Source organism: Zootoca vivipara, chromosome 11 (assembly GCF_965207765.1).
Source record: "Zootoca vivipara chromosome 11, rZooViv2.hap1.1, whole genome shotgun sequence".
Lineage (NCBI taxonomy): Eukaryota > Metazoa > Chordata > Lepidosauria > Squamata > Lacertidae > Zootoca > Zootoca vivipara.
In genome coordinates, this window is record NC_142594.1 from 46600605 (window position 1) to 46626003 (window position 25399).

Consider the following 25399-nt stretch of genomic DNA (forward strand, 5'->3'; position numbering starts at 1 on the left):
TAAAAGCAGTAATTCATATTTTACTTCCGGGTAGTACTTCTGGAAATTTCAGTCTCTTCCAAATTTCTATCCATCTTAACAGGCAACAAGCAGGCAGGAAAGAAAATTAGAAGCCAGACAATTCAAATTAATTTTACCAAAAAACCCAGAAGAGAGCTCTAGATGAAGTGAAATTAACAAGCACTACAAAGAATAGCCACATGCGTTTTATAGGAAATGAAAACATTCAGTTATTTAAATACAATAGCACATTGACAAAGATGGATTAGAGGTGTAAGAACTAACTGCTTAAGAACAAATGGTCATTTCCTTTAGGCACAATTTATTCCAAAATTGCTTTTCTCTGTACACCTGGTGCTTCACAATGCTGACACAACATAGAAATAAACTCAATAGCACAATATAGTCCTAGTTATTCTAGAGTCTATCCTGACATTCCCATTTACTGAAAAATCAAACAGGCAGTTAAAAGGAACTAGTACTCCCAGTACAGACATATACATAGGAGGAGATTATGGCTGCAATCTAATATTCAATTACCTAGAAGTAAGGCTCACTGAAATCAATGGGACTTCCTTCTGGGTAGACACTGAGCTAAATTGTTTTTCTCAATTAGAACAGGGATGGGGAACCTTTGGCCCATCAGGGAGTCCAATTCGGCCTGTGAGGCCATTTTCCTCACACCACGCCCACTCATCCATCAGATGATGTCACATATGATATCAGCTGACAGGCAGCACCTTCTCCTTTGAGTAGTGGGTGGGCAAGCAGATCCTGTACAAAGCAGGTTTCTTTGCCTGCCCCCCCCCCGCCTGCTTCAAGTAGAAGTGCTTTGAGGAAGTCCACAGGCCCCAATGGGTTTAAATACACATAGTAACTGTGCCCTTCCTCCCATCTATTTATAGCCCACCTTTCTTCCATCATGGAGCTCCAGATGGCATACATAGGACTCCCAGGCAGTTTCCCGCTCAGGAACAGACCAGACCCAGATCTCTTAAGCTTCAGCAAAGTTGCTGTATCCTTCAGACCTTACCCCAGATCCTCCTAACTCCTGACTTGAAGACAAAGGTAAAAGGCAGGGAATAGAGACACTGACCAGTGTTACTGCTTGCCTCTGATCTTTATTGCTTTCTCACAACACACACTCAAGGCCTGTGCACTCACTGCAGCCTGACCTGCAGCAATGCCCTATGCTTAAAAGGTAAAGGGACCCCTGACCATTAGGTCCAGTCGTGACCGACTCTGGGGTTGCGGTGCTCATCTCGCTTTATTGGCTGAAGGAGCCGGCGTACAGCTTCCAGGTCATGTGGCCAGCATGACAAAGCCACTTCTGGCGAACCAGAGCAGCACATGGAAATGCCATTTACCTTCCCGCTGTAGCGGTACCTATTTATCTACTTGCACTTTGACGTGCTTTCGAACTGCTAGGTTGGCAGGAGCTGTGCTTACATTGGCACAAATACTAGCACAGCAACAAAGAGTCCTCTGTCTATCAAATGGCTGCGAAGATAAGGAAATATTTATTTCATCAGCTTTGCAAGTGTGAACACACCACAAAGATGTTAGGACTGCACTCTTAACCTGCCCTTATGTCTAACTCTGCTTTTTGCATAAAAAAGGGAAAGCATAGTATGTTTATAGTTTATAGCATGCACATGAAAGCTCATACCAATGACAAACTTAGTTGGTCGCTAAGGTGCTACTGGAAGGATTTTTTATATATTTTTTGTAACTAGATCTATAGTTAATAGTAACAGATCAATAAAAATGTATTTAATAGAGAGCAGTAAATACAATATTTTAATGCTTCCACAGAGAACAACTTTCCCAGAAAAACAGAACTAGAAATCAGCATATTGCTCTCATTGAATACTTTGGTCTTTGAGTGTAGTAGGGCATTCCAACAATACGAACACCATTTTTCATTTAGTATTCCACCCCTCATAACTAGAAAGTAAAAAATAGGAAGGGGTGATCAAGAAAGGAGGGTAGAGCACCTTTATTTTTATTGACTGATTACATAAAAGTGAATTTAAGCAGGTACACACACCCTGCATGCCAAGGTGCACCTGCCAGAAATCTCTCCTTTGTCACCCAAAGAAGAGGAGAAAGGCAGACAGTAAAACAATTAAAAGCAGGCCCCTTTGGGTTAAAGGTGAGCTGTGGGTCTGAAAGGGCTGCCAGCTTAACATGCACGCAATTAAAGTTAACCACTTTCATAACCTGGAAGCAAAACCAAATAAATTCACACAAAGATTTTAAACTACAGTTCCTTGGAGGAAATAGAGGCTGTCGTCATACAATTAAGGCTATAGAAACGTCACTAATTAAGCACCTTTCCTACACAGTTCACCAATAAACCACAAGTCAGAGCAATGGTCCATTTAAATCCCTTAATTACTATCTGAGGCAATAGACCACTTGCAATAAAGAGAGGCATACTAATTCAGCTTCTGCTATGATCTCCAGGTCTCACATCCTGTTCTAATGCCATTAGTTGACAAAGAACTAATTACCCTAATCAAGTGATCACAGTTTCACTGACATCTTACTTCCTTGAGTAGCTATAAACACCAGTGGGCTAAAGAGACTGCACCACTTAGCTTTCTATATCGTTGTTTACCAAGCAGTTTGAGTCAACTGTAGTAGCGCATTCCCAAAATACCAGTATTTATGGTATTTCCCGTAACTGTGCAATTCACCGTTTCTTGTGAGTTTAAAAGGTAGCTGTACCACTTATTCCGTGGGGGGGGGGGTCAGCCAACGCCAAGCGCTACCTCTTGTATTTGTCAGTATTTTATGAAGGTCCACAGTTACATTTAATTTTTCAGTCTTTCTAATCAACACCTCTCACATTTAGCTAACCCAGGCATCCCCAAACTTCGGCCCTCCTGATGTTTTGGACTACAATTCCCATCTTCCCCGACCACTGGGCCTGTTAGCTAGGAATCATGGGAGTAGTAGGCCAAAACATCTGGAGGGCCGCAGTTTGGGGATGCCTGAGCCTGCCTCTTAAAGAGGTGTGCCAGGGTTTTTAGATTGTTCCCCTGCGTTAATAGCTGGATCCACCCACAAAGATCTATCAATAAACTGTTATTGAAACTAACCCATCACCACCACAGCCCCATAGGGCATGTGGAGCTGCTGTCTGAGAAAAGTTTAGCTTAGCCAGCTGGATTCATATACACCAGTTCTGAGAGAACTGCACAGACTACCTATGCAATTCCAGGTGTTTTTAATTACTCTTAAATTGTGTACAGGCAGCAACCGATTTGAGCCAGGGTTATGTCCCAGTCTCCCATGGGCACTGGCAGGGCCAACGTAAGGACGCCCTGCCCTGTTCCACCCCTCCCCTGCCCTGCATTGTGATGTTTTTACGACGTTTTCGGGGCACTCCCAGGTTCAGCGCAATGTGCATGTGAATAGTCGCACACATATCGGACACGCCTAAAACTGTCACTGCCTGTATTAGATATAATTACATTTTATGGTTTTATACATGTATTGTGCCCTGCGGTCAGTTATGATGACGAGCGGCTTAAAATATTTTAAATAAACAAAAAATGCACCTTTCAGCTCAGAGAACTAGATGCATGTTTATTAGGATTCCGGATGATAAGACTTTACATTTCTATCCACTTGTCTAACAAGTGTACTACCGGCAATTTTTATAAAGCTTGTAGTGCTGCATTTGTATTCCCAATGTGAGTGGGCTATTCCATAGAAAGCATGGAAAGCATTCATGCTGCTTTAGCAACTAGCCTGCTTATTTCACTTAAAAACAGTAAGCAAAGCACATTCCATTGCCATACCCATGTGAATAATGTTGCTCAACTGGTCTGGGATGGAGTCCTGCCCAATAATTCACAGGTGATAAATGCTTGCAGGGGTTAACAGCTAACCTGGGCAAAAGGTAATGGTCAGCAGCTTAGCTAAGTTGTCAAGTGGGAAGGTGGCATAAAAACTCTTATAAAATTCCAAAATCCACATTAGGGCAATACCTTTTTTAAAAAAAGCCAAATGAGTTCCAGAGAACTCAGAAGCTTGCACACTATTTTTGTCACATTTTGGTTTGCCTAAAAGGTATTTCCCCATTATGGAATTTGGAATTTCTTATTGGCCAACAGCACTACCTTTACTTTTAAAACAAATAGCTTACACTTAAGCTGCAGAAAGAGGTGGAAACACAATAACATAAACGAGCCTGCAGGACCATCTAGTTCAGTATCCTGTTCTCACAACAGTCTACTACAGGCATCCCCAAACTTCGGCCCTCCAGATGTTTTGGACTACAATTCCCATCTTCCCCGACCACTGGTCCCGTTAGCTAGGGATCATGGGAGTTTTAGGCCAAAACATCTGGAGGGCCGCAGTTTGGGGATGCCTGGTCTACTAGATACCCCTGGTAGGGTATATGGGAAACCCACAATAGTTAAGATCTAAATTAGTTTAAGATGGAAAGCTCTTTGCCTCCTGGTTTCCAAACATCTACAGATCCCTACCACAGCCTTGTTTTCAAGGTTCTCTCAGCAAGTGCATAGTCAATGAAATAAAATGATCTGTTTCTGTATCAAAGCAAAAAAGGATCTCACGTTTTACCAAAAAGTGTCAAAATCAAAGAGAACTGCCCTATATCATGTTGTCCTTAGTACATTTCTAGGGCTTCTGGACAGTGAGCTTCAAAAAAATTCCAACACATACTGCTGATGAAGTAAACATAGGACCAGTGTTTCAGGCACACAGGAAAGAATGCCAGAATTGCCCCTAAATTTGTAGTTTTATGTCTGCAAATGCACTTTTCTTTTTCGTTTTTTTTGACTTACCTGACTTTTGGCACCATCATTCGGTGCTGCACCATCAATGTGTGGCAGATGGAAGCCATCAGAGTAAAAACTTCTTCACTAGCTGAATCTCTCCAAACCATGTTTAGCAGAGTGTTTGTCTGCTGCTTTGTATCCAGTTTTGAAAGACACTCTTCAGTTATATATTGGACTGATATTCTTCCATCTCCCTGCAAAAGAAAAAAAATTAACATCTCAAAGAATCTGTGTTTTTTAAATAATGATGTATATTAACCTCTTTTGGGTGGGAGGAGCTAACAAGCCTCAAAGCACTTATTGCAATTTTCAGCAAAAGCAGGATATCAGTTCTACTTCCTAAATGGGTTTAGAAATGCTTCTGAAGATACGCTTCTGAATCCCACAGTACATGGAAGAGGCTCGTACTATATTAGCCCTTCTGTTCAAGGCAAGCCACAGCACCTAAAAGGCAGGTGGAGGGGAGAGAACTCAGTCACAGATCAGCACCAGCCATGCAGTATGCCTGAGCAGTTTAATCACAATGGGGGGTGGGATTTAGTCTCTCTTCTCTGAAGGGCTGTTCCACTGTTCTATCTGGGTTCCTTACCTACTACCCTAGTACTAGGTGAATAATAAAGAATGCTGCCATGAAGAAAAGCCCTGCAATACTTGTATAATCAGTTTGCAGATTACTATGTAGTACAGCAATGACCTGCCACTCCAGTATGTTGGATCTTTGCACAAACCTGGATGAGTAAAGAAAGCATCACTCTATGGGCAACCTGAAGCAGGGTTGGGAATCTTTTTCAACCCAAGGGCTACATTCCCTCACGCAGGAAGGAAGGCAGGAAGGCACACACGCAACATCCCATTCACATAATTCATAGACACACACACCCATTTACACACTCTACAGCCATGCAAAATCTAGTGTGAGTCCAACAAAGAGGCTGTGAGCCAGAGAACCCGTGACCTAAAAGAGTAAAATCTTGAACTTTCCATACTGTATTGTGGCTCTTTTTCTACAAAGTTTCACCTAATGTTAAGTTAGGTGTTAACCACTGAAAGCTAATTTCCAAGTATTCAAATTCTTCAGAAATGTGGTTTCAAGTCTTGGTTAACTTATGCCAGATCTTCACTTTTTACTTATTTCACTTTGTATCCTTGGCTTTATTAACAAACTAGCTGGCCCTGCCACGCGTTGCTGTGGGTCGCCAGTTCCGTTCCCTGCAAACCTGAACTATCCCGTTCCCATCCTGCCCACACCCGCAATGCAGGTGAGTCCCCAGCTCCGTTCCCTGCAAACCTGAGCTGACGTGTTTTGGGACGTGGGTGGCTAGGGCGTTGCCCTTTGTGGAGGAATGACCGTTCTGGCAGTTATAGCATATTGGTTGCTGAGACGCAGGTTCGGCCTTCTATTTCCCAGGATGCCCGGCAGTGTCTGCTGTCTGAGTTTTGAGGTCTACAAAATGGGGTTTTACCTTGTGTTGGGGTGTCATCTGTGTACGCAAATGGTATGTGGACACTCGCTTATTCGCATGTGATGTTGTGTCCAAATTTCATTGGCATTGGTCAAGTGGTTTTGGTGAGATGTGGAGACCAACACACAAGCCCCTTTTACATGTGTGTGTGTGTGTGTGTGTGTGTGTGTGTGTGTGTGTATAATACTCAAACAAGATACCCAATAAAGATAGTGTTTAAATACCCAAGTTATTTTTCATTTGTGTATTTTCAAAGTTAGTTTTCCAAAAGCATGTAAGAAACATAACAATGACTTAATTATCAAATCCGAACAACTACTTAAAAAAACCCTAAATAGTAATGACTAGTTCAAAGTCTGTTGTAAAAAAGAGTATCTACTAGCATGTGTCCAAGTGCAATGTGTGATGCCTAATACCAGCAACTTTAATATTTTTTTACTACCTGAAATTGACAAATCAGGCTTCTATTTATAAATGCATACAAAGAGCAGTGAGGCTTTTATACACAACCTCACTGATCTCTCTGAACAGTCATTAAATTCTATGCCCCCATTAGAATTCCATTCTCTTCCACAATAAATCACAGTACATTATGCAGCCACCTGTGTAATGTGCTATTTGACTGCAATTGACATGCCTAGCCATGAAAAAGACACTGTAAGCAGTCTGCAACAAAACACCTGGAAATGAGGTGGGTTGGGAGAGGCACTGCACACAATATTCAAAGTTAAACACACACAAAACGTTAAACATTTGTGCTTCCCCACACAGAAAATACAAAGGAAACTGCAAACCGTCCACATGTAAATAGATCCAAACCAAATACAAGTTAACTACTGCCAATATATTTTGCTGCAAAAGCCGAAGAAGAATGGAGTATTACAGAAGAGGAAGCCTACTCCAAGCTTGAGTGTTACCACTGTGCAATTTCTTCTGACAACATTTAATACCTACAGGCATGGAAGTCATCTTGCTAATTCCTTCATCTTCATCTTCAGAGTCACTGGTTGAATCTTGGCAGTCTGCACCTGATGCAGACACCGGTAACTGAGAAAGAAATGTCTGAAGTACTCGCAGGTACACAAGCAGCCCTTCTTCTGAAAGAGATCCTATAATGAGAAAAAGATTAAATACAGAATAAAGAACACAGAAATACTGAGCAGGGATCACTTATGACTCTTTGCAAGAAACTGAGCAAGTCTACCGTGTTTCTCATATTTTAAGGCATCCCCAAAAAATAAGCCATGACAGGATTTCTAAGGGTTGGTGAAAAATAAGACATACCCCGAAAATAATCCATGTCGTGTAGCCCCGACCGAGCGAGAGGCGAAGGCGCGGGACCCAGCAGGAGCTCCCTGCCTGCTTCCCCGAGCCGTCGCGCATCGGGGGACAGAGCCGAAGATCGGCGGGCGCTCCTTGCTGGGCTTGACAAGCCCGGCAAACAGCGCCCGCCGATCTTCGGACCTGTGCTGTGTGACAGGCAGGGGTGGGGGGAAGCGGAGATCGTTCTCCGCTCTCCCCCCACCCCCGCCTGTCACCAAAGATCGGTGGGCGCTCCTTGCTGGGCTTGACAAGCCCGGCAAACAGCGCCCGCCGATCTTCGGACCTGTCCTGTGTGACAGGCGGGGGTGGGGGGGGAAGCGGAGATCGTTCTCCGCTCTCCCCCCACCCCCGCCTGTCACCAAAGATCGGCGGGCGCTGTTTGCTGGGCTTGACAAGCCCGGCAAACAGCGCCCGCCGATCTTCGGACCTGTCCTGTGTGACAGGCGGGGGTGGGGGGGAAGTGGAGATCGTTCTCCGCTCTAACCCCCACCCCCGCCTGTCACCGAAGATCGGCGGGCGCTGTTTGCTGGGCTTGACAAGCCCGGCAAACAGCGCCCGCCGATCTTCGGCCCTGTGCTGTGTGACAGGCGGGGGTGGGGGAGAAGCGGAGATCGTTCTCCGCTCTCCCCCCATCCCCGCCTGTCACCGAAGATCGGCGGGCACTCCTAGCTGGGCTTGACAAGCCCGGCAAACAGCGCCCGCCGATCTTCGGCCCTGTGCTGTGTGACAGGCGGGGGTGGGGGAGAAGCAGAGATCGTTCTCCGCTCTCCCCCCACCCCCGCCTGTCACCAAAGATCGCCGGGCGCTCCTTGCTGGGCTTGACAAGCCCGGCAAACAGCGCCCGCCGATCTTCGGACCTGTCCTGTGTGACAGGCGGGGGTGGGAGGGAAGCGGAGATCGTTCTCCGCTCTCCCCCCACCCCCGCCTGTCACCGAAGATCGGCGGGCGCTGTTTGCTGGGCTTGACAAGCCCGGCAAACAGCGCCCGCCGATCTTCGGACCTGTCCTGTGTGACAGGCGGGGGTGGGGGGGAAGCGGAGATCGTGCTCCGCTCTCCCCCACCCCCGCCTGTCACCAAAGATCGGCGGGCGCTCCTTGCTGGGCTTGACAAGCCCGGCAAACAGCGCCCGCCGACCTGTGCTGTGTGACAGGCGGGGGTGGGGGGGAAGCGGAGATCGTTCTCCGCTCTCCGCCCACCCCCGCCTGTCACCGAAGATCGGCCGGCGCTGTTTGCTGGGCTTGACAAGCCCGGCAAACAGCGCCCGCCGATCTTCGGACCTGTCCTGTGTGACAGGCGGGGGTGGGGTGGGAAGCGGAGATCGTTCTCCGCTCTCCCCCCACCCCCGCCTGTCACCAAAGATCGGCGGGCGCTCCTTGCTGGGCTTGACAAGCCCGGCAAACAGCGCCCGCCGATCTTCGGACCTGTCCTGTGTGACAGGCGGGGGTGGGGGGGAAGCGGAGATCGTGCTCCGCTCTCCCCCACCCCCGCCTGTCACCAAAGATCGGCGGGCGCTCCTTGCTGGGCTTGACAAGCCCGGCAAACAGCGCCCGCCGACCTGTGCTGTGTGACAGGCGGGGGTGGGGGGGAAGCGGAGATCGTTCTCCGCTCTCCGCCCACCCCCGCCTGTCACCGAAGATCGGCCGGCGCTGTTTGCTGGGCTTGACAAGCCCGGCAAACAGCGCCCGCCGATCTTCGGACCTGTCCTGTGTGACAGGCGGGGGTGGGGGGGAAGTGGAGATCGTTCTCCGCTCTAACCCCCACCCCCGCCTGTCACCGAAGATCGGCGGGCGCTGTTTGCTGGGCTTGACAAGCCCGGCAAACAGCGCCCGCCGATCTTCGGCCCTGTGCTGTGTGACAGGCGGGGGTGGGGGAGAAGCGGAGATCGTTCTCCGCTCTCCCCCCATCCCCGCCTGTCACCGAAGATCGGCGGGCACTCCTAGCTGGGCTTGACAAGCCCGGCAAACAGCGCCCGCCGATCTTCGGCCCTGTGCTGTGTGACAGGCGGGGGTGGGGGAGAAGCAGAGATCGTTCTCCGCTCTCCCCCCACCCCCGCCTGTCACCAAAGATCGCCGGGCGCTCCTTGCTGGGCTTGACAAGCCCGGCAAACAGCGCCCGCCGATCTTCGGACCTGTCCTGTGTGACAGGCGGGGGTGGGAGGGAAGCGGAGATCGTTCTCCGCTCTCCCCCCACCCCCGCCTGTCACCGAAGATCGGCGGGCGCTGTTTGCTGGGCTTGACAAGCCCGGCAAACAGCGCCCGCCGATCTTCGGACCTGTCCTGTGTGACAGGCGGGGGTGGGGGGGAAGCGGAGATCGTGCTCCGCTCTCCCCCACCCCCGCCTGTCACCAAAGATCGGCGGGCGCTCCTTGCTGGGCTTGACAAGCCCGGCAAACAGCGCCCGCCGACCTGTGCTGTGTGACAGGCGGGGGTGGGGGGGAAGCGGAGATCGTTCTCCGCTCTCCGCCCACCCCCGCCTGTCACCGAAGATCGGCCGGCGCTGTTTGCTGGGCTTGACAAGCCCGGCAAACAGCGCCCGCCGATCTTCGGACCTGTCCTGTGTGACAGGCGGGGGTGGGGTGGGAAGCGGAGATCGTTCTCCGCTCTCCCCCCACCCCCGCCTGTCACCAAAGATCGGCGGGCGCTCCTTGCTGGGCTTGACAAGCCCGGCAAACAGCGCCCGCCGATCTTCGGACCTGTCCTGTGTGACAGGCGGGGGTGGGGGGGAAGCGGAGATCGTGCTCCGCTCTCCCCCACCCCCGCCTGTCACCAAAGATCGGCGGGCGCTCCTTGCTGGGCTTGACAAGCCCGGCAAACAGCGCCCGCCGACCTGTGCTGTGTGACAGGCGGGGGTGGGGGGGAAGCGGAGATCGTTCTCCGCTCTCCGCCCACCCCCGCCTGTCACCGAAGATCGGCCGGCGCTGTTTGCTGGGCTTGACAAGCCCGGCAAACAGCGCCCGCCGATCTTCGGACCTGTCCTGTGTGACAGGCGGGGGTGGGGTGGGAAGCGGAGATCGTTCTCCGCTCTCCCCCCACCCCCGCCTGTCACCAAAGATCGGCGGGCGCTCCTTGCTGGGCTTGACAAGCCCGGCAAACAGCGCCCGCCGATCTTCGGACCTGTCCTGTGTGACAGGCGGGGGTGGGGGGGAAGCGGAGATCGTGCTCCGCTCTCCCCCCACCCCCGCCTGTCACCAAAGATCGGCGGGCGCTGTTTGCTGGGCTTGACAAGCCCGGCAAACAGCGCCCGCCGACCTGTGCTGTGTGACAGGCGGGGGTGGGGGAGAAGCGGAGATCGTTCTCCGCTCTCCGCCCACCCCCGCCTGTCACCGAAGATCGGTGGGCGCTGTTTGCTGGGCTTGACAAGCCCGGCAAACAGCGCCCGCGTGCACTTTATTAAAAAATAAGACATCCCTCAAAAATAAGCCATGTCGTGTTTTTTTGAAGAAAAAATTAATATAAGACATGACTTATAATATGAGAAACACGGTACTAATCAGCAGACTCGCTGCTGATACTGTACATATTTTAGGGATAAGTAAAATATATATGAATTCCTTCAATAGCACCTTAAAGACCAACTAAGTTTTTATTTTGGTATGAGCTTTCGTGTGCATGCACACTTCTTCAGATACCAGGTATCTGAAGAAGTGTGCATGCACACGAAAGCTCATACCAAAATAAAGTATCTGAAGAAGTGTGCATGCACACGAAAGCTCATACCAAAATAAAAACTTAGTTGGTCTTTAAGGTGCTACTGAAGGAATTTTTTTATTTTACTTCGACCCAGACCAACACGGCTACCTACCTGTAACCTAAAATATATATGGTTCATAGGCCACATGGTGTGCAGATTTTTCAAATCTTGAGGTTATGAGCTTTCTTAAGTTTTAAGACCTCACTGTTGTCAATATCTAAACTTGAGAACCTAAAAACGATTAAATTATGCATTGGGTTTCCGAGATCAGTAAAGAACCAAAACCACATATTTATTCAATTGCGCATATCACAATCATTGTGCGTTTTTATAACAGTATAAAGTCAACCTGCTAAATTTTCACTGGGATGTTGAAGGTTGAAAGTAGGAGAACCTGGGTTCAAATCCCCTTATTCAGGCACGAATGTGACCAAAGACTGGTCAATTAACTCTCAGTTTAACATACCTCATAAAGTTCTTAAGATGAACAATGCAGTAAATCGCAATGTACTCTGCCTTAAGGCCTTTGGAGGAAAGGAAGGATGTAGTAGAAGAGGCATAATAGTAGTAAAAATACTAATGTTTATGACTGTAAAGCACCTAGCCAGCTACTGCAGGGACGACATATAACGAATGGATACTTTAACTGATTAAATATGCTTTACATACCTAAATATGTTTCACCAACAGTCAGAACAACGTAGAAAAGCCAAGGAGCTCTCTCACTTTTCCTCAAACGTCTGCTTTCTGTTAACAATAGTGCATTCAAAAAGAGTTCATAAGGGAAACAGGTCTTCACATCTGCAAGCGCTGGAATGATGAAATGAAATATCTGGTCTGTAAAAGGTGCTGCCAGGAATTCTTCTGTAAAAGCAGCAAAATTCTGTTGCCTGCAGAAGGTAAAGAAAGGATTCTCTTTATGGGAAATGTGAACATACCTTTCCACCACTACATTGACAATACAATAAAAATTTCAAGTTTGGAAATATATTTTACCCATTGAGATTTTTTTCTTCATAATTGTCAAGGTGCAATTCTATTTCTACCCTCTTTTTACTGTATTTATTTTTGCTGAACAAGTCTGCAGAACAGTAATAAGAGGCTGTTTTAAGACTAGAAAGAGATGATCTAGTCATTCCACAAAGCTTTACATATTTGTTCCATTAGTACCTATTAGTGCTTTGCCATGATAAGGGGGGGAAATTAAACTAATACACAATACAATGCACAACTAAACGTGCTTACCTGGCATTTTCTGGACAGGAGCTATAATTAAAGTGCAATGGTTTCAGAACATTCTCTAACAATATTTTTGCAATAGGAACTCGAGACACATCAGAATACTCAATACTTGATGGAAGTTTGTTATTTATTAGCAGATAAAGAGACCTGTAGTATCCTGAAAGAAAAAGAATTCAAGCATTTGTACCCATATTAAGGCATACATTTATTTTTAAACAATAAAATTATTTTACAACTGACTAAAATATATTTCAGAGGCAGAGGCATGTCAAATGTTGCACAAACACAACTATGAGTCTTGTAGGATGCCAAGGACCAGCTTTTCTGGGCCAAAGACCACATTGTGAGATGTGCTTTAATATAATAACTATAATTTTAGCAGCATAGCTGATAAACTAGGGGGGGAACCTGGCAACTGATCTCATCTAGTTAATCAAATCAAAAAATTAGTTTTATTTACATCTAGGAAATAGTGCTAATTCAAATCACTGGCTCTTCAAAACACCAGCTAAATCTGCTGTTTCATAGTATTATGGAATTTGAGCCTAGTAGTCCATGGTTTTACAATTACAAAAAAGAATGTTAAAAGGACTTTGCATTAAACACTTACATGCCATTCTTAAGGATGAATGTTCTCGGTGCAGCTAACAATAAGGCAATATGAACATTAAAGCCATCACAAGTTAAAATAGCAAAAGTAAAAAGTAACACACACATTTTTATTTTTATTTTTAAAAAACTGAATAAAGCATCAGGAAACATTTGAAAACATATACAACCATATGCAAGGCATTAACAATATTTCAATAAGAAATAGCATTTTCGAAGACATAAGAAGATTATGTTTCATTTAAGTATTACTGCAATATTCATAATTGTTGGGTATTATTGTAAATGTAGCTCATTCAGAAAGCTGGCAGCTGTTACATATTCAAAGTTCAATAAAAATTTGTAAAGACATCATTACACGAACCTTTTTGAATCACGTAGTGCAAGATTTGTTCAATTATTGATGCTACATAGTTAGCATCTTGTAAAACAGGCAAATAGGTATTCTCAGATGAAAATACTTCAAGCATCCTCATAGGAAGTGCAACATTCAGACTGTCATCATTGCAGTTTTGCAGCAATCTATGACAAAAATAAAACTTGTCACTCAAATGGTATAGCTTTTCCCTTCTAGTGAAAAAGGAATACAATTCTAACTTGCAAACAATGAAATAAGCTTTCAGACCTCAGAGTTCAAAAGAATACAAAGTGCTCTTGTCCATAGAGCCAACTGGAGCTAAAGACATCATGATGGCCATTTAACATATTTAATATAGATTTGTAGCCTTAAGTGAGCTAATTCTGTTAAGGAACATTGTTAAGTGCGCAATGAGCTGATTAAGCTTACTCGTTTTTACCTGCAACATAAGCCCAACAGCCTTTTTATCTGGAACAGGCATGTAAGTTTCTCAGGGCCATCAAGCTGCTTCACAAACTGAGAATTCTGCTTAATCAAGTTCTGACATATCCATATCTGGAGGTGGGGGGGGGGGGAGAGAGACATCCACATATACAAGTGTTAAAATGCTCTAAAAATGCTCTAAAACTTTAGGCGCGCCGGTCGAGCGATTGGGTGCCACACGGGTGCCTGCTGGAGGAGGGGGTGGCACTCGGGGTGCAGCGATTGGCGCCCAAGCCTGGACGCTCCGTTTAGCTGCACAGGCGTACAACGTGGAGGGGGTCGCACCCCCGTGACTTCAAAACAGAGCCTAAACGGAGCGCCCAGGCTCCAGGCAGATAACCCACTGATGCGTGATAGGTAGAGGGGGATCACGCCCCCCCGCGACTTCCAAAAACCTAGCATCACGGGGGGGGGTTGCGATCCCCCTCTCCGTAGCGATGCCGCGCCCCCCGGCATGGCAATTTGCCGCCCTGGGTGTCGCAGCGCCTCGCTACGCCCCGGGGGGGGGTGTAGAAGGACAATCCAGGAACTAGCACATTAGAAATTAGCACAAGCAAACGAATTAGCAACCATACATATACAGTGCTCTGCAGCTGCTTTTAAGAGAAGGAAAGTGATGTGACCTCACCACACTCACCCCCACCCCCAAAGATTCCACACTTCAGCTTTATTTATTTTAAACACCAACATGTACCAAACGAAGAAACAAATTGCTGGGTGTTGCATACAGTATATGTTTTATTTTGTTGCCTCATGAGCATTGCAGAAAGGTTTTTATGTGGAAGAGGCACTCTTGAGAGGAACTTATGAGTCTCAGGTTCATTCCTAAGTGTTGTTTTCCCCGCCCCCAATGCATACTCAGCCAAATAAGCCTGTGCCATCTTCCATTAATTATAAACTGCTATATAAATTTTATGAAATAAATAAAGCCCTTAAGGTTAGACAGCACTGACTTTATGACAGCATCTGAATGTTTATTAGGATGTCATGTTCTCCGAAACTTGGGGGGGGGGATCCACACACTTCAGCATGAAAACTGAAAGCATGTTTTCCCACAGAAAAGGAAGTGGAGATTTTTTTGGGGTGGCACCATTCTCTTGCAGCAGATGGTAGACTGCCCTTAGTGAAACCCTGACCTTTGGGAGGGAAGAAGGAGTCCTTTCTTGGGGTTGCTACCAGAAAAGGAGGAAGAATGGGAAAGCCACCCCCTCTCTGCAAGGACAAGTAACTTTCTGCATGTCCCGATTCAACCTCACTGTCTTTTGAACAGATCATTCAGTACTGACAACCAAGAAATTAAAAATAATTACTAAAAAGACACAAGAAACTGGAATCACTTTCACTGAGTACTTACCAAACGTTTAGAATCTTCATTATGCCTATAGAAAAACAGAAGCTGGCGAACTAAAAGAGTCAGATTTGCTCCATTGGCGGTGGAGAAACTTCCTCCAGATTGTGCTAGATTAGCACAGTAATCAAATTCGCTCCTCTGAATGGAATACTTAAATTGAAGAATAAAATTTAAGTTAATGTACTGTATTGTCAACATTATTAAATACAGGCAAGATTTCAATATACTCATTTGAAGCTGCAGCTTTCATTGATAAGCCAATGAACAATTTTATGCATATAATTTCTTCAGCATTGATTTTTGTTTATAACCCGAGGTATACTGCGGTACAATCACTTGCTCAAGGCCAAGTGTGGAGGTTAAATTGGCTTGTACACAAAGGTGCAAAAATGCAAAGTGATGTCATAGCATTTTCAGAAATTTTAAAAGCATCATCAGTACAAGTATTGTCATCTGTACACATCGACTCCCTCAGATCCTATGGAAACAGAACTGCCTATGTACTAAGAGCAGAATTAGAGCTCATTTTGAAAGCTAGAATGAACCAAGAATAAAATTAATGTGAAGGAAGTACTTCTGTGTGAATTCATCTTCTACTGAATTGTTCATCTAATTGAGACTAACAATAAACAAGTTTCCCAACAGGCATTACGACTATACATATGAATAAATGTTCCAGATTAGAACTTCTGTACATATTTTCATAATTTTATTGCACTTTTACACAGGGAAGGATTGAAGGGGCGTTCTGGAGAGTTTTGCTCCTGCCCACTGGCTCCAGAGCTTCCTATGTAGCACAAGGAGCTGCAGTCAAAGGAAGGTATTTGGCAAACCTCTGGACATAAACAGATGTTCCTGGGAGAAAGCACAGGGTTCTTTCAAGCCATACAATAGATATTTTATATTTCTGGTTATAGTTCATTTTTACTGTGCTCTTATTCATCACAAGTCCTCCTAAATGGAGTGAGTTCCAAACTAAATTTAAGACTATGATTTCCCCACAGGCTGCAACCAATAGCCCCAGTCCAGAGAATCACTGAACAGGAGTCTTATACTACAGGGAGAAAAGAACTAACATTCAGTACAAGCTTGTCCACATGGCTATTACATAGTGAGTGGGTTTGAGGAAGTAATAAGTATCAGAGGGTTTTCTACAGCAGATCAGCATACATTGTTTCTGCACAGGCTGATAGTAGTCACTAGAAGGCAGGCTGAAATAGCGACAGTGTCAACTGTTAGATATCTATTTCTGTGGTCACTGTGCAAACTCAGAAGCACATAAGAAAAGTCAATCATAAAAAAAATGCCTACTTGGTGTTTTCTGTCCCTGTACCCTCGAACAAAGGACTGGATGATTATTGCATTTTTCAGCCTTCTCCTTTCTTCCTAAGGAGACAAGACAAAGGTCAAAATAAAATTTGCTGCATTGTAGTTAATAGAACAAAGCACTGACAAGAAAAAAACACCTGTGCAGTCAATGAATAAACTGACACACACAAAAACCTCTCTCTTCATCAGTATCAGAGGAACACAAGCAGTGGAGTTTGTGGTAGAGAAGGTCTGGGTTCTCCACCTAACTTGGGCTTACGCTGCCCGACACCAAGCCATAGCCAAACAGGACAGACTGAAAGGAACACAAATATCTTGATGCCCATTAAGAGCATTGTGATTTTCCACTGATATGCTTTTCTGCTGTTATGCAAGCTCTCTTTATTATATACATATCCAACAAGTTTACCATATAATGTATTTCCTGTCAAATCTGTCAAATTTAAAACAAAGTTTGTTTTATTTTTTTAAAAAAACTAAGTTCCTAGCCTTTATGCTGAAGACTCAAGCCAAATGCTGTTTGGGCAGGTCGTCCATTGTTTAGAGACCAGGGCATCACCACCCTACAAAGCTCCTTGCTTTTCCCACCAGCTAATAAAAAGCTAAACATCGCATCTCATATCCAACTGTGCCCCAGCATTCCTTATGTACCCCATGGCTGTCAAAACAGAAAATGTTGACCCGAAGCTACTAAAATATCTATTTAATAGATGTTGGTGGAATGAGAATACAGCATTACAAGTTAAATATGAAGGGGGAAAAGATTACTTGAGGTGGAATTCAGATTTTTATACACTACTGTGGCAGCACACATAAATGAAGGAATGATAGAACAGAAATAAGAAACTGAATGAATAAAGATTTGGCAACAAGTGAGCCAATGATATTCAAATGACAGACCCTGGAAACAGGGAGCCTGCTGATCAACTTGTACTTTTTTTTTTTATAAGAAAAACAGAAACAAAACAGGAAAATTCATCAGCAATCTCAACAGCAGCAGCAACTGATCTTCCACAGCACGCAGCTGAATTACAACACAAGACAGTTATGTTCTCCTCATTAGGCATAGGTTTCATCCAAGAATGCATAATTGTCAATTAGTGACCCATAGTTGCAAATGTTTGAAGCCTGAGGTCACTGCAGCAATTTCACTACTCATTTTTTTAAAGCTGTGTCCGATTTTATTCTCAATAGACTGAGTCATGTTTTCTTCCCGATATATGCTACGTCTTCAAAAGTACATTAGTGTAACAAAATATATTCTTGTAAATACAGAGTGCCTTGTTTCTTGTGCACATTTTCTGCATCAGAGCCTTACAAATAATGAAATGAGCAAATTATCTGCTCATTGGACCAGGTAAAAGAATTGCCATGGTTGTAGTTAATCAACTTTATAATGATGGTTGGTATGTACAGTCTCAAACATAGGCAGTGCCTATGACACTGAAGTCCACTTCACGCAACACACAGAAACAGTTTAGTAATATGCACCCAAGAAGGAAGAAGCTGCAGTGAGCCTCAGGCTGAGGCGCTCCCCTTTTCCCTCCCCATCCTGCATGACTCCATGAATTTTCAGCTCCATTCTCCTTTAAAGGCAGGCTTGGTGCATCATACAGATCAAGAAAAGTGGTTTGTTAATAAACTCTACACAGACTGTCAGGAACCACTGCTTGAAGTTAGCTTGTTTTGAAACTGAGAAGAACTGGCTGGTTCAGATGACACAACAAGCCTAGCTGTACAGGAAGCAAGAAAAGAAATTGTTGGAGTCCAAGAGGGGAGGATGAAAGCTAGAGGCAGCTCCTTCCTGCCTATGCATATGTCAGTAAACCATGGTTAATCAGGAAACATTATCATACAAATCCCTAAGGAGAATGGCATAGTAGACACTGTTCTAGTCTGCCAAACAAGCGTGTGAATCAGCCCTACAACTAGTTTTTCTGCTAGTGGTCAGGATCATGCTAGCAATTCTAAGGTACCATGCTTGATTACATTATCCCAGCAAAATGTAAATTTGGTGCAAAACAATGTAATGGGTGGACCCTATTTTAGGGTTACCAGATGTCCCTGTTTCCCAGGAACAGTCCCTGGATTTGCAACTCTGTCCCCAGACAAATTCTGTCCCCAGAATGTCCCCGGATTTCATTAAAAATCCCCGGGAAGCATGGCAGCAGCAACAGAGCCGGAGCAAGGCAGAAGCAGCACGCTCTGGACCCATGCAGGCAGGGTCCGGTATGGTTTCAAATTGGATGGGAGACCTTGTATTGAGACTCCTGCATTGCAGGGGGCTGGACTAGATGACCCTTGGGGTCCCCTCCAACTCTAGAATTCTGTGATTCTTCTGTCACAAGCTGAGTGTGACTGGGAAAATATATATGTGTATAACTGTGTATTCTGAGAAATGCAGAATACCAATGAGAGGGCCTCTTGGGAAGGAGCTCAGGGCTCTACTAGCAACTTTCTGTGGATAGATGTCACTGCAATATCTGTGGGATGAGGCAATTATGAATTTTAGCAATAAAAAATATAGTTCTGTACACTTTTATGTGTCAAATCAGCAGAATTTCCATTTCACAGCTATCCAGCAGGTCTACAAAAGCCAACTCATGCTGTATTTGTTGTGTTGGTGGAAGCAGTGCCATAACTATTGGGGGAGAGGGGCTAGCTGGTTTTTTTACCCCAGATGAAGCCTCCAAGGAGGGGGGGGGCACCATTCAGGCCTATGTGTGTATATACACAAATGTGTGTGCCAAACTGGGTCTTTGACCCAGGTGAAATAAAGTCTACTTTTGCCCCTGGATGAAAGCAGTGCTTCTAAATGACAGGAATATAATATTACACCAGGGCAAAACCTCTAAGGGCCTGTCCATAGCTCGGCTTAATGTGGATTGTGAACCCCTTGTGCCTCCTTTACTTATGGATAATAAAGCATGACTTTTTTTAAGTGTCCCCGGATTCATTGAAAAAAAATCTGGTAACCATATACTATTTAACATTCAAAAATTCAGCAACTACAAAATGAGGAAAACAGGTTAAAAAACAGGTTTTTAAAAGCCAATATCCAAGCTATTTTATTTATTTAGGAGTTTTATATACCATCCTTTGCCAGTAGGGCCCATGGAGGGTTACACTTATAAAAAAAAATACAAAACAATTAAATAAAATACTAATTTAATATAAATCAGTTCGTAGCTCCAACACAGAGAAGGGACGATAGATAGCGTCAAACTGCTCATCAATGCTTAAAAAAAAGAGGTAGCTATAAAAAAAAATCAGCTAACCATTCTTCACCTCCTTCAAAATCCTGTCAAGAGAGGGGTGTCTTGTTCTGCTGCCTAAGAGTAAAAGAACAAGGCAGACAAATCTCACTGTGGAAGGAATTCCACCATTCTGGAGCCACCACTAAACAGAAAACCCTACACACAATCCTATGTATCTAGCACTGCACAGGAAGCCCTAGGAGGGCACTGTCAAGGGATCTCACTGAACGGCAGCAAGTATTCTCTCAGATACTCGGGGTCCAGCTGTTCAGTGCTTTTAAATACAAGCATAAGCATTTTCATCATACAATATTTCAACTGGCAGCTATTTTAAAAGGCTTTACTTATATCATACCTCTCGTTTCCGCCTCTCTTCCTGTGTGCGATGCAAAAGAGATGCTTTTTCCTCCTGGAAAAGATGAGAAATTATATTCTGTTTCTACCTAAACAAATGCATTTACAGTTTTGCATAAAGATAAGCATCATCTTTCAAAAATATTTTGCAGGAAAGTAACATGCATCTTCCTCCTTTATGTGCTTACGCAATCAATGATACACAACAAATCAGCCTAAAGTCATTCTACCTAACGGACTCCATCACAAATGTGAATATGATTATTTCTTTATTTTGCTCAAACTAGAGTAATTAACACAATTTAAAACTGCAGTGAATTCAATTGGCACAATCAGTTAACAGGAATGAATGAATGAATGAACAAACATCTATTACAATTTCTGATTTTCCCAACAAAGTCTCAAAAAAAGTTTTCAGCCACATACTTCTATTTATGCAGTTTAATTGAGTGAACAGTATCTAAATAAATGCCCATTTTCTCCAAACAATACCCACCCACAGCCCAATGTCAGAGAAGGTGCAAAAAGAAAACTGCATATGAAAGTATTTCTTGCATTTGAGCACCATGATGAAATGTATTTAGGGAACTATAATATAGTTAAGGAATTAAATCAAAGCAATTTAAAAAGGAAAGTTACAGTAGAAAAACTTTTTAACAATACTGCCTTATTTGGTTTTATATTTTGATAAATATCAGAAAAGAAGTGGTGAAGCCTACATACTTAAGATATTTCTCTATTGATTACACAAAGCAGTATTAAACATTTGCAATAGCAAATAAGCCTAATTTGGTGAAGAGATTCATAAATGAACTTGCATTTTAAAAGCCAGGTACAATTATAACTAGTTTTGCTTTTCAAAGTTACTTTCATTACAAAGTGCATCCTTCTTTATCCATGTATTCATTTTCTTTTGTTTCCACATTCAAAACTCAGGGCACTGGGAAGGAAGCTGAGTAAATTTGACTGGCTTTTACAAAGTCTATTATCAGTATTTTTAAAGTGAAAATAACAGGCCTAACAATAACCAATCAGAAAGGCTAATAAACACCAGATTTACATCCTCATTACTAATGCTGAGTCAACCCAATAGATTTCAGTCATCAGGTGAGGATCCAAACTCAAGATCTCACTATACAGTGGTACCTTGGTTCTTGAACTTAATCCATTCCGGGAGTTCAACTCCCAAAACCGTTTGAAAACCAAGGCACGGCTTCCGATTGGCTGCAGGAGCTTCCTGCACTCAAGAGGAAACCGCATCACAGGTTCGGCTTCCAAAAAACGTTAGCAAACCAGAACACTTACTTCTGGGTTTGTGGTGTTCAGGAGCCAATTTGTTTGACAACTAAGCCTTTCGGGAACCAAGGTAACACTGTACGGTATAGCCAATTTATTAGACATGCAACTTACCCATGTGTAAACAAAATAAAAAAATCCTTCCAGTAGCACCTTAGAGACCAACTAAGTTTGTCATAGGTATGAGCTTTCGTGTGCATGCACACTTCTTCAGAACACACGAAATGCATGCACACGAAAAGCTCATACCTATGACAAACTTAGTTGGTCTCTAAGGTGCTACTGGAAGGATTTTTTTATTTTGTTTTGACTGCGTCAGACCAACACGGTTACCTACCTGTAACTTACCCATGTGTGTTATTTACTGTATTAAATTTATATGCCACCTTTCTGCTCAGGAACCTGAGGTGGTTCACCATTTAAAAAACACTTTAGAACAAATGCATTAAATAAAACGTAAAGTGACTTTCTCAGGCCAAACTGGAGCTGAGGATAAAAGCCTGGGCTCCCTTGCTTCACTCCATTCACACAGAGCTCTAGAGAAGAAGTCAATGGCAAGCTGTTTCAAATGGACAAAACCATTAAAACAATGGAAGCTGCCTCTAAGTCAGGCATCCCCAAACTGCGGCCCTCCAGATATTTTAGCCTACAACTCCCATGATCCCTAGCAAACAGGACCAATGGTCAGGGATGATGGGAATTGTAGTCCAAAACATCTGGAGGGCCGAAGTTTGGGGATGCCTGCTCTAAGTACTGTAGTATGTAAGCATTAGACCCAGCACTAAAGCATCCATCACATTCCTGCATCCTTGGGGAAAACCCTTATCTTAAACACATTTCTTTGAAGGTATATTCTGCTGATTTCAACAGAATTATCTGTCAAGCACGTATTTCAGGATGACTGTGTGGAGAACCTGCTGAATCAGAACAAAGGTTCATCTAGCCCAGTACCCTATTTACACCACACCAGCTGCTTCCAGGAAGACCACAAGCAGGGCATGAAGGCAACAGCCCTCTCATACAGTCTCCCTCCAGCAACTGTTATTCAGCAGCATACCATTTCTGAACATGGAACTTCCATTTAGCTGCCATCGCTAATAGTCATTGATAGACCTTTTCTCCATGAATTTGTCCAATTCCATTTTAAAGCCATGACCATCACTGCATCTTTGACAGCAAGTTCCATAAATTAGGTGTTGTGGGAAGAAGTGCTTCCTTTTTTTCTGTCCTGAATCTACTGTGGATCAATTTCAATGGGTGACCCTGTGTTCCAGTGTTATGAGAGCGGGGGGGGGGGGGAAGCAGGGGGAAAGGTCTATCCATTTTCTGCATCATTTTATAAAGCTCCACCATAGCCCACTTTAGCTGTCCCCACCACCATTACCTGGATAGAGGGGGTCACAGCAGAGGTGAGGGGGGTGGGCCTCATGTTTACATGGCAATTCTTACAGAATAAACCAATTTCTGGGAGGCAGTCTGTGTGGATGGGAGTGGGATCAAATTTACAGGGGATGGGGAAAACTGAAAGAGGCAAGATAATAAAGGAAGGGAAAATGTGTTACAAGTTCACCAATGAGCTTCTCAAGTGATTTAGGTAATAATCCAAGAGGAAGACACCAAGGGAGGGAGGCAAAGAAATCAGGGCCTGCTCCAGCCAGACTGTTTCCCCACCCTGGCCAACTTTACATTCTGTTTCATTTGTTTTAATACTTTAGAACTGTAAACCACATTGGGCACCTTGGCAGAAAGGCGGTATATAAGTGTAATAAATAACACTGTATCCCTATAAATTTTCAGCTTAAATGCAAGCAAAGGCAAGTGTTTCAGCCTCCGCAAGAGCTCAGTTTCCCCCAGTACTCCATGAGAAATCCAAAGTCACATTCTTTCTCCTGGCAGATCTAATCTTAAGGACAATAAACTGACTGGTTTCTTCTACTGTCAGCACACTTTGGTCCAGTGTAACACTAAAGAGTGCTTATTCCTGTTTCCTGTCTACCGAAACCTTCCTGCAATAGTGCTTTACCAGAGGGAGAAGAGGTGTCTTCACAGGATAAATTAAGGCAGAAAGATTTCAGCACACAAAGCAGAACAGGGTTCTTATTTTTTTCCCTACAATTATTTTACATATTACCAAACTATTGGGTCAGTGCAGAGATCTGGGCTGCAGATCAGCTATCCCTGATCTAAGTCTTAAGAAATCACGCTCATTATTATTGCACAGTTAGCCTAACCCTTAGTTGTTGTTTAAGATTCAACAGAGGTTTAAAAATCATAGCAAGAATATGTTATTCCTGCCCAACTTTTGAACAAAGCAGCACAATCTTAATCGTTACTATTACTGTTCATAATTTGATGACAAAAGATGTAAAGAACCTGATACATTCCTGAAGAACAGGACATACCCTGCCAATTGCTGGCTTTGCATATCAAGATTTATTCTTTCTTCAGTGCAGAAAACAATATTGCACATGTGATTTAATGAACGCAAATGGCTTCTAGCCATCAGAAATCTATCAGTAGATAGTTCCTCAATAATTCAGATGAATAGCTACACATACCTGATATACTTCTGATGTGCATCTGATTCATGAAAATATGGCCTAGGTAACACTGCACAGAAAAGGGTGTGCTGTGATATTTATTTATGGCAGATTACACAATATATCATTTAAATGTCCCATCTCATACAATTCATGAGAAGTATTTTAAATTTCAGAATAAAAAAATAAAAATCAAGAATCAAAATAAAGCATATTTTCATTATTAACTGACACAGTACTTTCAGTATGCAAACTGCTTCACAAGCTTCAAGATCTTGTACAGTATTTGTTACCTGAATAGCTTCAAACCAGACTGACCAGCTGTTGCTTTTAGGTCTGCCTCAATTCTGAATTATGGGTACATTTAAACACACAGGCCGTTATAGTTAACTAAAGCAAATGCAAAATGACTGCATTTGTGGGTAAACCTGTTCCTTTGCATAGCAATCCTATGAGATAAGCATTATTATTCCCATTGCAGGCAGGAAACTTATGTTAAGAACCAATGACTTCCATAAGGCCTCTAAACGACTAAAAGACACAATACAGTTTTGAAACCAGGCCAGGTCTCAGTTTGTGGCATCTCAATACTTAAAAAGCACACACACCCCTATTTAATCCGTTCATTTAGATGACTGATACTTCTTTTAAAATAAATAAATAAAATAAAAAATATTGTGCATGGACATTTTTAGTGGGCCCATTTGCACTTTATCAGCACTAGGAGAGGCCTACAAATTAAATACTGTAAAATAGTGCTGATAAAATTGTGCTGAAAAACCTAGGCTAAAGAGAAGGAATGCATTCCTTGTTGTCCTATCTACTTCAGAAACCTGGAGCGGGTTTTTCCTCAAATCGTGTATTAAAAAGGCAGTGTCCAGAATCAGTATGTTCTGCAGACTCCTGTACAGTTCAGGAGTGCAATGTGGGAATCTAACAGCACAACCCTAACCATGCCTACTCAATTCAATCACACCCAGGCAAACAGTGTTAGGATTACAGACTAAATTCTTAAACTCTCCCCCCCCCCTAACAACACAAGAGTGAGGCCTATCCGCTGCTCTACCCTCCCACAATTACGTTTCACCCAACTGGATGCCAAGCTGATGCCAAAGGACCTGAGGAGTAGACACTTGCAAGAGCTGAAGCATCACAGGAGTTTCCCAAATGGGACGGTGGCCCCTTTCCCCCCCCCTTTTCCAATCACGCCTCTGTCTTTTTGCTGGCTGTTTCGCAACCAAAGCATCTCAAGTTTCTCTTTCCAAAACCTTCGGCCTTGAAGCAAAC

At 44.0% G+C, this 25399-nt stretch overlaps 1 protein-coding gene across 3 annotated transcripts in view; it reads right to left on the reverse strand.

The window, feature by feature from the left end:
- Positions 1-25399, reverse strand: part of UBE3C (ubiquitin protein ligase E3C) — a 64579-nt gene that overhangs the window by 38251 nt on the left and 929 nt on the right. For 2 of the 3 annotated variants that reach the window (XR_015946324.1, XM_035128957.3), the window contains exons 2-10: positions 20278-20331; positions 16648-16722; positions 15340-15486; positions 13942-14057; positions 13509-13666; positions 12539-12692; positions 11963-12183; positions 7235-7389; positions 4824-5011 (exon numbers count right to left, since the gene is read on the reverse strand). Coding sequence is in view for 2 of the 3 variants with exons in the window: in XM_035128957.3 (XP_034984848.2) it covers positions 4824-5011; positions 7235-7389; positions 11963-12183; positions 12539-12692; positions 13509-13666; positions 13942-14057; positions 15340-15486; positions 16648-16722; positions 20278-20331 (1268 nt within the window). In the remaining variant the exon portion in view is untranslated. The remainder of the gene's footprint in view (positions 1-4823; positions 5012-7234; positions 7390-11962; positions 12184-12538; positions 12693-13508; positions 13667-13941; positions 14058-15339; positions 15487-16647; positions 16723-20277; positions 20332-25399) is intronic. The other variant, XM_088653800.1, reaches the window with a different exon arrangement.